The sequence below is a fragment of the Astatotilapia calliptera genome, chromosome 18 (genome assembly GCF_900246225.1).
Source record: "Astatotilapia calliptera chromosome 18, fAstCal1.2, whole genome shotgun sequence".
In the NCBI taxonomy this organism is placed as follows: Eukaryota; Metazoa; Chordata; class Actinopteri; order Cichliformes; family Cichlidae; genus Astatotilapia; species Astatotilapia calliptera.
In genome coordinates this window covers 27,772,928-27,786,910 of record NC_039319.1, presented here as the reverse complement: position 1 = coordinate 27,786,910, position 13,983 = coordinate 27,772,928, and the positions used below count along the sequence as shown (strand labels likewise).

The 13,983-nt window shown below is 38.3% G+C and overlaps 2 protein-coding genes across 2 annotated transcripts in view; one reads left to right on the top strand and one right to left on the bottom strand.

Moving 5' to 3' along the window:
• Window positions 1-512: 512 nt before the first annotated feature.
• dhrs1 (dehydrogenase/reductase (SDR family) member 1) lies at window positions 513-4,887 on the bottom strand. Its single transcript, XM_026149512.1, has 9 exons — window positions 4,734-4,887; window positions 4,007-4,159; window positions 3,661-3,804; window positions 3,455-3,534; window positions 2,342-2,474; window positions 2,118-2,249; window positions 1,958-2,027; window positions 1,667-1,747; window positions 513-1,112 (listed from the first exon to the last, which is right to left on the bottom strand). Exons 2-9 carry the CDS (start codon window positions 4,148-4,150, stop codon window positions 976-978), a joined length of 921 nt encoding a protein of 306 aa, XP_026005297.1. The 5' UTR covers window positions 4,151-4,159; window positions 4,734-4,887; the 3' UTR covers window positions 513-975.
• A 6,550-nt stretch (window positions 4,888-11,437) lies between these two features.
• Window positions 11,438-13,983, top strand: part of LOC113010840 (uncharacterized) — a 50,891-nt gene continuing 48,345 nt past the window's right edge. Inside the window, exons 1-4 of the mRNA XM_026150067.1 lie at window positions 11,438-11,576; window positions 11,689-11,750; window positions 11,849-11,887; window positions 12,239-12,263. Coding sequence (XP_026005852.1) covers window positions 11,501-11,576; window positions 11,689-11,750; window positions 11,849-11,887; window positions 12,239-12,263 — 202 coding nt within the window. The 5' untranslated portion in view covers window positions 11,438-11,500. The remainder of the gene's footprint in view (window positions 11,577-11,688; window positions 11,751-11,848; window positions 11,888-12,238; window positions 12,264-13,983) is intronic.

The following is a 13,983-nucleotide window of genomic DNA, read 5'->3' as shown; positions in this document are numbered from 1 at the left end:
ACAAGTTGGAAGTACACAGCTCTGTGGTATCAGTCCTTGCTTAGGGAAATCTCAAGCTGTGCATTTCTAGGCATCATGAGCACAGGATGGATCTGACTGTGAAATTTAGGGAGATTGTTTGTTCTTTGGCTAATGACGAGTCAATCACATTTTAAAAACTAGCTTGTCCTGCTCTGTGATTCTACTGGGGACCATGAGAGTGTTGACATAGGCACAGAGCAAGGGAAATAATGGCTGTATTACCATAGAATATCACAGGAGGTCTTGTTTTTCTACATGTAACAGTTTCCCCCTCTTGGTTATTAGAAAGAAAGGCATTTCCACATTGGCTTCACTTGTCAGACCTGGAAGCATGAATATTATAAAAGATGGGCATAACTGCTAGATCGGACAAGTAAAGCCAAGATAACTTAAGCCTTCATTCTTTTAAATGTCTGCAAATAAAAAATCTTCAATTTAGATTTTTTTCAATTTTGATATTTTGAAAAAACAAAACAAAACAAATAAACAGCAACAGGTTAGCACTCATTTATTTAACTGGTTGTTATTTAGCCAGCCAGGTGCAGTATTAGCAGTACTGTGTGTCCAGAATACGTAATACAGTTTTTATAAAATGCAAAAATAAGTGCAAAATACACTTGTTTCTGAAATATCATTCGTAGCTTCGTAATATATAAGAAAACCATAATATGTAGTTATAATAAGACATTCAGGTTTTCACATTGTGTCTTCATCTGAGGAAAATTATACAGGGACATCCTTTGTGTTTACTTCATTTACCTCCACCACCACAGAATCACAGTCATTAAGTACTTACACAGGGGTGTGTGTTTGTGTGTGTGCACATATGTAAAATGATAAACATTCCTTTAAAAAAAAGTGCTCATCTTAAGTCTTTCGTCACCCTTCAACTGTTAGTAAACAAAATGGCAACTGTAGACAACACTGCCATTAGAGAGTTTATGTAGGAAATCTTTAGAACCGGCTGAATGCCAGGGTCATCACGAAGCGTGGCACGCGTACGAATGAGGGCACGGCAACCGACAGCCAGGACAGGTACGGGACCTGGGACAGGAGGTATTTAATCGAAGTGTAATCAGCTACACTTCGCCCTGTGGGTAAGCAGACAATAAGTTCAGAGTACGGTTCTTAATAAACTTTATTAGACCACCAATATTTAAAAGTCTGTCTAAAACTTGCTTAAAACAAATAAATTATGGTATCTATTAAGAAAATAACAAAATAATTCACGTGTTTATTCCCAAATTTGAGCCGCTACACTGGGTTTCTCTGAGAAATGAATCAAGCATAACATTCAACCACTAAAACTAATTTTCCCGTTTAAGGATGTTAGTAAATAACTGTAATTTGGCCTGTTAATCAAAAAATAATAATGTGCTTTACATTTTTTTCTGATTTTTGTAAAACAGTACACTTGAAAGTTAATGGACAACAACAATAATTATATTTTAGCATTACAAATATAATTTCGATTAAAGAGCTTGTGCACACTGGTGGATTGACCATACATTCAAAATTATTTTGCTTATTACCAGTACTGATATGTTAGAGCAACTGGGACATAAAGCTTGCGTAATAGATTTGTTAAGCGCCAAGTAGTGAAGTTTAAGATATTCAAATCTTAAAAAAGAAATCACAAATTTACCATCGACATCTTTTATTCCATAGCGTCTTGCCAGATCAGAAGTCATGAGTATTTTCCCAGTCAGTGACATCAGATTTTTATCTGTCGGCCAAAAAGGAAATCAAAATATGGTTTCTTTGCGTGCACTTAAAAAAGCATTTTCAAAATACTCTTGAGAATTCCTCAGCATTTAAGGTATCTGTTTCTTAGGAACAATAACTCCCAGAAAGACATTTTAATGTCCATCAGGGGGGTGTTGGTGTCTATTTAACAGTCTCACTGTGAGGTGAGCACCAATTTCTGAAGTTGTACCTTTTGCCATGTTAACAATGCACTTCCCGCTCAGTTCTGTGGTTTCTCCATCAGCAAAAACGTTTTTAAACTGTTGGGGAGAAAAAAAGCAAAAAACACAAGTTTAGCTTACAATTGAAGCAGCAACCAGAAAAAGGAGTTTTCATTACAGGGAATCTACCTTAGACGGTGACTCTTTCGCCAGTATCAACTGAGACACCAGTTCTGTTTTTACCGCTCCTGGCCACAGGCTGACAGAAGCTACACCTCTGCGGCGTAGCTCGATAGCCATGTCTGATGCCAGTCTGTCGCACTGGGAACAAACCACAAAAAATAAAGGCCTTTAAAACAATCAGAAAGTAATATCAGTAACACATGTTATACTTGATCAAGAAGACAACTTACAGCAGCTTTACCAACACCATATGGCACATTGAAGAGGTACCGCATCCCTCCAAAAGAAGAAATGGTCACTATCAAACCCCGACCTTGAGCCACCATCAACCGGGCTGCGTAAACTGAGAAAAAATAGTGCCCCCTGCCAGATGTCGAAAAACTTAAGTAAGTCATATAATATTTCTACCATTTACTTTATTTCAAAACATTTCTAGGTTGGATTGTGTGCATCATGTGATCTCCTGCTGAATTTGTAAGTTTGCTCACTTCCAAAGAGTTGAACAGTATGGTAGTGGATCATGTAGTGGATCATCTCAAAAGACACCAAGAACACCAATGGTAACACACTATGCTGTAATGAATTGAAATCTGCCCTTCTCAAGAATGCACATGAACAGGCCCTTAATGAGTCTAATAAAGCTTGGAGGAAGTACTGTAGTCAGATGAAACCAAAACTTAAGGTCTCGTTGTGTTTGGAGGAAGAAATATAAGGAATATGACCCAAAGAGATGGTGACCAATGGTCAAAAACACAGAGGTGGAAACATTATGTTTTGAGGCTGTTGTTCTGCTAAACATGCAACACAATTTCACTGCAATGAGGGGCCAATGGACACGACCGTGGACTTTAAAATCCTGAATGAGAAACTCCTTCCCTCAGACAGAACACTGGAGATGGGTCATGAAGGGTCTTCCAGCATGACAATGATCCAAATACCACCAAGCCAACAAAGGAGCGGCTAAATAAGAAGCTCATTAAGGTCATGTAGTGGCTTAGCTAGTCGCCAGATCTCTAAGCTGAAGCTCTGAGTTGCCAAACAGAAGTCATTTGTGTAAAGAGAAGTGGGCCACAATCCCTCCTGAGATGCATGTATACCTGGTGTTTGCCTACAAGAAACATCCTACTGCTGTGCATGCCAACGAGGATATCTCCACCAAGTACTCAAGTTTTGTTTGAGGATCAAATACTTATTTCATTTAATGACCTGCAAATATTATTAATAATATTAATATATAACTTTTTTTTCTAGCATCTGTGTATTGGCCAGTTGTTACATGATAGGATGCCGTTTGCTCACAATGAGTGAGTTATCTCATGATTAAACACCCAAGCACACAGTACCTGAGGCCTGCGTTGTTGATGGAATCCCAAATAGAAGGCTCAGTTTCCCAGAACTTCTTACCCATGTTCTCAAAGATATCCTGAAACAATACCACGTGTTTTGTTAAAGTAAAGCACATATGTCATTTCATTCACGCAGATTTACTCCATATTAGGTGCTTCTGAAATAATTCTACCAGGAAATGATAAAGCATTAGTGATCCAACCTGTACTCCAGAATAGGCATTATTAACCAGTATATCCAGTCTGCCGTTATGTTCCTGTCTAATTTGCTCAAACAGTCCTTGAATGTCGGTCTCCTTTGAGGAATCGCAGATAACTGGTACACAGTTCCCACCCCTTTCCGTCACCTGTGTCAACAGTGAAAAAATAATAACATAGCAGAACGAGCCAACACTTTAGCTGCAACACTGATATGGGACATGAGGGGAGGATCTGCTTTACTTCAGAACTTACTCCACTAATCACAAATGAAAGCCACGATACAATAAGCTGCATTTAAAAATGCCTCCCTGTCTAATTATTAGAAGACTCCAAGTGTTAAAAGCCCACCTGTGCAGCAGTTTGCTTCAGAGTCTTCTCCTGGCGTCCTGTGATGTAGACTGTGGCTCCTGCTTCAGACAGCTGTAGAGCTATTCCTCTGCCAATGCCCCGGGAGGCACCAGTTACTACGCATACCCAGCCAGACAGGGACATCTTCAGTGTCTGGAGGAGCAGTAATAACACCATATACAATCAGCAGTGAGATCCATTACACCATGTGAGCAAAATACCCAACATGAAGGGTTACATGTGATCAAAAGTCAGCTGGAACTTTAAAAGGCGTTGCAACATGATTGCATAATAGAACCATTGTCCAGAGTTTATCTGGAAGTAAGAGCAGTGACATCATTCCTTACATGAGTGTTTTAGGTCCAGTCAGTGTTACACAGCATTTTGCATAAGAAGTTTACAACCAACACTGATGATCATAATAGATAATCACTCTGATATATCTGCAATAAGTTAAAAGACTATTTACACAAGGATTACATGAACTTTACCCTGATAGCACAATAAAAATCTAACAACGAAGCTGATGTTGATTTTACCAGAGGAAAGTTCAACACGATGTCAAAGCGCTTCTAACTGACGTGCATTAACATTATATGTAACGCGCTCGCTGTCACGCTATCTCAAATCATAATGAGTGTCAGTCCTGTGCAGTTATTTAGCAGGGCACATAGTTAAAAATAATAATAATAATAATGATAATAATAAATAAACCGAAGCCGCTCACCTGTACAAAATGATACCGTCCAACACAGCACGCGGAGGATCTGGTTTGTCAGGTCTCAATAACAACAGGACAAGGAAATGTATGAGCGATAGTACCGCAGCTCGTCGGCACTGCTTTTTTATGTTGCCGTAGAGACTCAACTCTGCAATAACCAGAGTCAGTCTACTGTAATATCGCGAGAAGATGACAGACGAAAAAACGAGTGCAAGAGGATTCACTGGTACTAACTTCCGCCTTCGTTCGAATAGCATCGTCCAGGTTCCCCAGAATACGCTCACCGCGCACTACTTTAGTATATTTAGTACATATGACGGGACAGTACGTAAAATATTTGTCATATTAGTGTTTTGATATGCCAAGGAGAGTGCAATATTAGGTCTGCAATTTTTAAAAACTCCATGAGCCTATCTGATTGTTGTGATGAGCAACAACACTCACAAAACACTTATGACGATATACATACAACAAAACACATAAATAGAGTCAAACTCACAGAAACTCATACCCACATAGGAGATGGAATAAAGAAAGAATAAATTAAGTTGTTGAATTTTATGCAGATCCTTCACGATTTAATTCTGTTCATGATAGAAACATGAAATTCTTTTGTTCAAATTACAAGTTAGGCTCTTGTAAATGTAACAGTCACCCATTTTGGCCTCTGGTCGCTTCTCTGGGAAGCGCCCGTATCAGTGAACCACATCGATGGAAGCAATAACCTCAAACGATGTTTGTCTCTTTCACAGATGCAGTTTTGCAGATTTCTTTTACTTTGGTGTGAATGTTCATATCCGTTTATCTCTGCCGTGCTGTACTGCTGCAGATTCCATTCCATTCATTTTCAGATACTTACAATAATCCTGTAAGTAATCAAAGTAATCCGTACTTTGATCCATACTTTGATTTATTTTGTTAATTTTGAACGTGTTGACTAAGACACAGATTATGTTATCTTCAACCTCACACAGAGACAGTTCACTAGTGGTTTCTTTGGTTTATCTGGTTTACCACTCTAGATCAGTGTGCTGGAGAAGTCCCTCAGTGGTTAGACCCACAAGAGCTAGAATGATTCATACTAATGTTTCATTTTGTTTTCTCTTGATAATTCAATTTGCATGTTTGCTGTTAAGTCATCGACAATGGAAGTTTGCCTTTACCTTCCATGCTATGATGGAAGTTCACAAAAGTTAGCTCCAAGACACATTGCAAGGAAAGGAGTTTTCTGCAGGAAATGCTGCTGGTAGCTGTAAACACCATACCATACTTGTTTTTCTCTGCATTTGACCCATTCACTCAGTGAAGCAGTGGGCAGCCCACTAAGCAGGCGCCCGGGGAGCAGTGTATAGGGACGGTACCTTGCTCAGGGGTACCTCAGGGTAACCGTTAAGTGGATACCATACCATACCATACCATACCATACCATACCATACCATACCATACCATACCACCTTTATTTATAAAGCACTTTAACATAAAACCAGAGTTCACAAAGTGCTGTACATGCTAAAAGCATAAGTAAAGAAAATTAAAATGAATTAATGAATTAAATAACTAAGGTAACACTTAAAACTGCATATCTGAAACACAAAAAGGCCACGCTGCAGCTCACTCTAGCGCCATTGTGGTCAAATAATAGATTTGTAGATTTCTGGTTTAGTTGGTGACAGTTTACTTGGTGATAGATCAGACAGGGTGAATGTTCTTCTTACCGCACAACACCACACCATGGCGCCCTCGTCTCCTAAAACTTACACCATCCAATTTCTGAGTTGACAAAGCTAAAAGACATTCTGAACAGCGGTATTGTTAGCACAAATATATTCAAATAGAAACGAGTGCTCATTAATCAAAACTGTGTCATTAAAGGACTTTTGCTATCGAAATTGTTTGTGTCCTTTTAAAAGGAGAAATATTGGTGTCTGTGTACAATTGATTGTCAGCCTCATTGAGATGATATTAATTTGTTATCAAATCATGGTAATCATCTCTGTAGTTGCTGCTCTTTTCATGAGCCAGCATTTTTCAGCTTTCTTTATGTCTTTTACTTAAACTTTCCTTGGTGTTGATTCCAGTGTACGTATAAACTCACAAGCTTTCAGAGTTCGTATACGTTCTCATTTCTGCATCACCAAATACATTTACAGTAGCTAAACTGTAAAAAGATCTCTCTGGATTGGTTTTTAATTTCAAAGTTGTTTTTTGGACTAGATGACACTGTTTGCACTTAGTTTCTGAATGTTTGCTAAGGTGTTGTCAGTTCACTTAAAATGACCTTGGTTAAAACAGATCTAGTAAATCATTGTCAGAACCTGTCAGTTCCCAGCATATCTTCACCAAGAACCAGTTATTTTCAGTTAATAGTTTGTAGTAAAAAGAGCAACATCGTCACAAACACTATCAATAACACTTTACACTTTGTAGTATTATGGAATATTTTCTCATGTTGAACTGGGTTACTTTTATCAAACTGTTTGCAGCGTTGCCAAAATTCTAATTACTTGTAGAGTCTTTGTTTATTTCACATTGCAGCTTCTGAAATATGCACAGCAGTTAAGTACTTATTGAACATGTCAACAATTGTGTAAGTAAATATATTTCTAAAAGTCCTCTTGACATGAAATTCTCACCAGATGTTGGTAACAGCCCATCCAATCCACACATGCAAATTAATCAAAGAATAGATGTTCATGAATTAAGTTTTGTGTAATAGTGAGAAATGACACAGGAACAAAAGTATTGAACGCACTTATTGAAATTAACTTTGTACAAGGTCGTCTTTGTTGGTGACAGCTTGAAGACGCCTCCCGCATATAGACTAGTGGCATGCGTTGCTCAGGTGTGATTTTTGTCCATTCTTCCTCACAGTCGTGAAATCCTGAAGGTTGTGTGGGTCCCTCCTACAAACTCTGAGCTTTACTTCTTTTCAAACCCATCTGGCATACCTTTTCATCATGACCTTCAGACTGCCCACTGGAATCATCAGGGGCATCATTAAAAACTTGCCATCTAACAAGAATGGGGGAAACATTCTGTTGAACTCTGTATTTCCCAAATACTCACAGTGTTTCCTACAGAAACACAAGTTTTCTCTTTTCATTGCAAACATGGTTGTACAACATATCATCCTGAACTCACTCGCACAGGTCGACATGGTCACAAGTTACGTCTACAGTTTGTTGACCTTTGCTCTTTTTGTCACTTGGTAGTGGGGCATGAACCCAGTGATTCTTGATTACTGGCATTATTACAAAAGCTGAGCGGAAGAGATAACCAAACTCAGACTGGAAGTTGTATTTAATCAGCCAAACTATTCTCATCAGTGGGCCGTGCTTTGATAGTGCCTCAGGGCAAATGTCGCAAGCTTCTATTGTCTTCCATTCCTCATTCTACGTGTGCATTTAGGAGAACATCCTGATAGATGTCTACATTGCAGAAATTAATCCTAATAAACTGCAAACCTGCCACATTTGGTATGATGTTTGAGTTTAATTCTTCCCTCAGTGTTCTTTCTGTTCCCTTGTGCCAAGTCTCCTGTATTAAGTTCATCCATTATTTAGTTGTTGCACCTTCTGCTTTATTTCTAAAAGAGTTAGCCTTCCCTTTGATTTGCTTTTAGTGTTTGCTTCCCTTGTCTCGTTGTCTGTATATATAGTTGCTGTCTCCCCTTGTTCTTTAGATCATTTTAGTGAGTCTCCAAGTTTTAGGTTTCCCTTTTTGTGTTGCTCGCCTAAATAAACAGCTTGTTTTCAGTTCAATGCTGTAAGTTTTCATGCTTCTGCTTTTGGATCCTCAGAGTGGTCAGTTGGATCTACTGACCTTAGAAGGTGAACCTTTGGGATTAGTTGTTCAGCTTCCAGGCCTCTCTTATGTGGATCCAGCTCTCACTTTGGATTTGGGAGAGAGGCATCCTCTCTACTTTTAAATTTAGCCATAAAACTTTCCTTTTTGATAAAGGACTGGATCAGGTGACCCTGAATTCTCCCTTAGTTACACTGCGATAGGCCTAGGCTGCTGGGAGATTCCCACATTGCACTGTTTGTTCTTCACTCACCTTTTTCTACTTTCTATGTTTTTACACACCAATCTGCATTTAATTATTAGTCATTATTAATCCCGGACTCTTTTCCATAGTGCATCTTGTTCTGTCTTCCACCCCTCACCTCATATGATTGTTGGGGTTTTCTGTTTTCTTTGTATTAAATTAAATTAAACATGTTAATATGAAGACGAACTCCCAGTCTAGTGCTTTCAGCGATGACAGATGTGAGAGTGAGTGTCTTGTTTTTATTTAAAGAAGATTTCTCAGTGTCTGATCTACACGATGCATGTTTGTGAAAGTGAATCATGGCATGAACAAAGGTTATTTCTGAGTTGCTGATCTTCACCATAAAGCAGCGGTCCCCAACCCCCGGGCCGGTGCCGGTCCGTGTGTCGTTTGGTACCGGGCCGCGAGAGTTGAAGCTCGGGTGTGAAGTTTAGCGGTTTTAAGGGTTCTTATCATTAACTCGGTTTCCCTGGGTCTTTTCCTGTGTTTTAGTTGTGTGTCTTATTTTGAAAGAAATATTTATGCGTTACCATAGTGACCAGAGAGCATTAAGGGACATTTAAGAAGTACGCTGCCAATAAAGTTACACAATTACACAATGAATTTGCGTTTATTATTATATTTACAAAATACACAGTTTTTGTCTTGGTCGTATCATTTTATTTTTTTGTATTTATCCGCGACACCTTAAAGGCCGGTCTGTGAAAATATCGTCTGACATTAAATTGGTCCATGGCGCAAAAAAGGTTGGGGACCGCTGCCATAAAGGGTTATAGAAGCATCTCGTAGGACTTGGGTCACTTAAGACTTACCCAATCCAGAGGAAAGTGAAGTATGCTGACTCTTCTGTGGTCATTTTTTAAAATTTAGGAATTTTACCTTTGAGGGAGGGAAGTATGTTAAACTCTGGGATGAGCAGATTTATCTGGGTTTAATCTTCACAACACGTTTTGGTCAGAAGTGCATTATGGCACAAAAACACAAGACTCCTGAAAACTTCACACTTTAGCATTTTTGATTCTCATCAGGCTGGAAAAGGTCACAAGGTTAACACATTTGGACTACACCAATATACAGTCAGGTTGCATAGATAATAGAGGAAGTTTTTTCAAACTTCCTTGTCAACCACTTCCCAAGAAAGACTAGGGAGTCAACTAATACCCAGGATTTTTGGGGGGGTAAGTGGTTGACCAAGAACGTTCACTCAAACTGTAAGGAGTGTTGCAGTTCAGGAGGTCACAAACATTCATTACCAACGTCAGGCCATTTGGAAATATAGCAACATTTTCATAACAAAAATGTCAGCACATTTTGTATCTCAATATAAGAGGAAGCGAGTCTTGCACCTTACATAACACATGTTGTTTTTCTACCAAGGAAAGGTCAAATAGTCACAGTCAGGTTAATGTTTTGGATTGACCCAGTCATTTGGTTCACCTTGATCCATGAAATGTTGGTGATGAACCTGATGCATAGTTCATATGAAGAATCCCACCAAAGTACGCAGGAACAGAGTCAGTTTCTCCAAGAGGTCATCTGCCTGTGCAGTTCAATAAAGATCAAGCCAGAAGACTGTTAGAACAATGTCTTGTGGAGGGATGAGAGCAAAATCTGACTTTTAACTTCAAATGAGTTGAGAGAAAGGAAAGCATTTCATTCCAGCATTACGGTGCCAGGTTAGGCCGGATGTCTTACTGTTATTGATGGAACAATAAATCCTGCATTCCACCACAAATGTAATTTTAAAAAATCACATCATCTGTCATTTCAGCATAGACCAGAGACACACCTCAATGCTTCACCCTGCACCTTCACCGTGTTGGTGGTCATAAAAGTAGCTCCAACTGAACCTACAGGCGTTTCTGCTTTAGAAACAAATGCGTAAAATCCATTACACAGAATCTTGTTTTTTTTGGTTTTTTTGAAAGGCCAAGTCAACGTCCTGAACTTCCAATTCAAATGTTGGGGAAGGATCTGAAAGCGACCAGTTCATATGAGGAAACCGAGCCCAGAGTTACACTTAAATGTGTAATTGCAGAAACACATGAATGAGAGGAGCCTATAGAGCGTTTGCAGCGCTAATCTCGGAAAAGCAAAATGTGTCTGATTGCAAAAGCTCCCTGACAAGACAGGGTGGAAAAAAAGAAAAAAAGATCATTTTAATTATGTTTGCAAATGCAAAAATAAAGCAAAGGTTCCTCTATTTTCTTTACTTGCACATATGCATTACTCATTTCCTCAAACAAAGATGATGACGTTTGTATGTTTATCTATTTAGGTTTAATAAGTTTATCTTTTATCTTCGGGAGGGGGGGTTGTAAGCTAAGAGTGGAAATTGAGAAAAATCCAAAGCAATTCACAGACTTTGAGGCATTGTATGTGATTAAAAGTTCTCGTACTGGTACTTTGAACGTGATTGATTTTTATTTGAGCTTTAGCGCAATGTTTGTTTGAGACAAATAAAAATGTCAAAATAAATCAGACAATAAGGTTTCTCCTTTTTGGCAAGGAATTTAATTTAAAGACACGGTTGCTTATTTGTTATTATTTGTGTGCACAGTTGGCTGTGTTTAACTTTTGCCATTTACAGCAAATTAAGTCATTTATTTATTCCGCCTCTTCTGGGAAGTCATCACTACCCCTGGACATTGATCAGTCAGAGTCTTATAAAAGGCCCGCTGACTGCTGCTGACAGCAGAGGAAGGTTTTGGAAGGAAAAACCATGGCTGGTGGTTCTCAATTCATTTGGATTCCGCTCCTCTTCACCTGTGTACTCTGCACTTCTGATCCCAGAGCTGGTAGGGGGAAATAATATCGTCCTTTTTATTGTCAGTTAATAGGGGTTGAATTAAACAAATACCTGTAACAACAACAAAAAAGTAAATATTTATGTTTTCTCGTTTATTTCAGGCCACAACAGGTTGGTCAGAACTGGGAATCCCGACTTGGACGCAATCCTTTCCAGGATCCTTGTAAGTCCCAGAAAATGTGACTTAGCAAATGTTTAGAGATGAGCAGAAGTTTGGCTGCTACTACTAATGATACATTTCTTCTTGTGCATTTACCTTAGCTATCCACTGACTTTCAAAACAGCCCTGTAAATGTGACGGTAAGTAGTAATTATTAAATAGTTATTACATCATGTGATTTATCTCTATAAATATTGTGATCAATAAAAGTTTTAGTATATCTGTATCTGTATCTCCCACTGAGCATAAGATCTCTGTGCTCAGTAGCTTCTTTCAAAAAACAACTAAAAACACATCTTTTTAGAATTGCTGTTTGTTAACTGTCGTCTGTTTTGTTTTATGCTTTGTTATCCTTGTGTGAAGCACTTTGTGATCTTTTATCTAGAAAGGTGCTATATAAATAAAGTTTTACTTACTTACTTACTTACGATAGATATAAGGAACTTGTTATATTATCTTCATCTGATCTAAGATCAAATGTTTTATTACAGTCAATTGTCATCAAAACTTGCACCGGTAAGTGATTTTTATTTATTTATTTTTTTACATCTATTTTATTTAACAATACACTACAATCCAAAAACATGTTCCCAGTAAGCTGCTTCTGCTAATCTGGAACGTTTTATTCACTCATCCAAGCGACGTCCAAATCACTCGGATAAGTGATGTAAAAAATGTTTCCCACTGAATATGCTGCATCCACATGAACAGAACCAAGTTTCTGGGATTTAATAACTGGATTATTGAGCGTGCATTGCACAGATTCAAAATGTGATGCCAGTATTTAGCTGAGCGAGTGTCTTAGTGTTGTCTCTACATTATTAGTCAGATAAATAAAGATTTGAAAAACTAAATCTAAAATCTTACATTTAAATGTTTACCTCCTGTCACATTTGACCTCTAACCCCAACTTTAAGGTCAATAGATTGACTTGATAATATTCCTATATAGAGCTCTTTAAAACTAGGTTTCTTACTACTTTCTATAGGCGTGTAGGAAATGATATACAGTATGGTAAATGGCCTGCATTTGTATAGTGCTTTACTCAGTCCCTAAGGACCCCAAAGCGCTTTACACTACATTCAGTCATTCACACACACATTCACGCACTGGTGACGGCAAGCTACATTGTAGCCACAGCTGCCCTGGGGCGCACTGACAGAGGCGAGGCTGCCGGACACTGGCGCCACGGGGCCCTCTGACCACCACCAGTAGGCAAACACGGGGTTAGTATCTTGCCCAAGGATATTTGGCATGCAGCCAGGAGGCAGCCTGGGATCGAACCACCGACCTTCTGGTTAGTGGCTGACCTGCTCTGCCACCTGAGCTACAGCCACCCCAGTATGGGGATTTTTAACAGGTTATAACCATTTGAATACAAGTACAATGTTCCCGAATACTTTTTTGAAAACAAAATCAACTCGTGTGCAAAAGCTCTTTTCCACTTGATATTTATTTACTAAATATTTAAACAAATTTTACTGAAATTAATGTTGCACACATGCTATAGCCACATAAAAAAATAATTATAAGTAACTATATATAATATATAATTGTGTAAAACTAATTATAAACAGAATCATGTCGAGTATATTAAAATGGGTTTCAGCAGGGCGAATAACAAAAGGCTGCACGTTGCTCTTGTTTTTACTGCGCTACTAACTTCTTAAAGTACATTTAAAAAGTACAAAGAAATTAAATATATATAAAATACAATACAATTTCCCTTAAGAGTAAATACTGCACAGAAAGTGAGCTGCCTTGGCAGATGTCTGCTTATTATTATTATTATTATTATTATTATTATTATTATTATTATTATTATTATTATTGTTGTTGTTGTTGTTGTTGTTGTTGTTATATTACCTCTGCAACTTTTAAGGATATTGGATGAACTTCTTAAATTTACATAAAAAATTTGTGTTTGATTCAATCAATCAATACATACATATTTAATACATTAAACATGGTCAAAGTAAGAAAAAAAAAAAAGAGGTCAGCTTATAGAGAAGTTATTTCAAATGAGCCAAAAACTTCAGACTGCTCTAGGCCCTCTGTTTTAGCCAGTTGCCCACATTTGGCCTTCTCAGGTGGAGCTCTGGCTGTGAGCAGACATGCGCTACTTACCTTCTGTTCAAATCTTCTGTTTGCAAAGCGCAGCCAGTCAGAAGAAATTAGTCTTAAAGAGACAGGAGGGGAGGAGCTGAAATACTTAGTTTCAAACAGTGGGTGAGCA

Coding starts and splice junctions, on each gene's coding strand:
- dhrs1 (XM_026149512.1), bottom strand. CDS start 4,150: ATGTCCCTGTCTGGCTGGGTATGCGTAGTAACTGGTGCCTCCCGGGGC. Junction 2,250..2,341: donor ATGGTGTTGGTAAAGCTGCT/GTAAGTTGTCTT, acceptor GTTTGTTCCCAG/TGCGACAGACTGGCATCAGA. Junction 1,748..1,957: donor CATTGTTAACATGGCAAAAG/GTACAACTTCAG, acceptor TTTGGCCGACAG/ATAAAAATCTGATGTCACTG.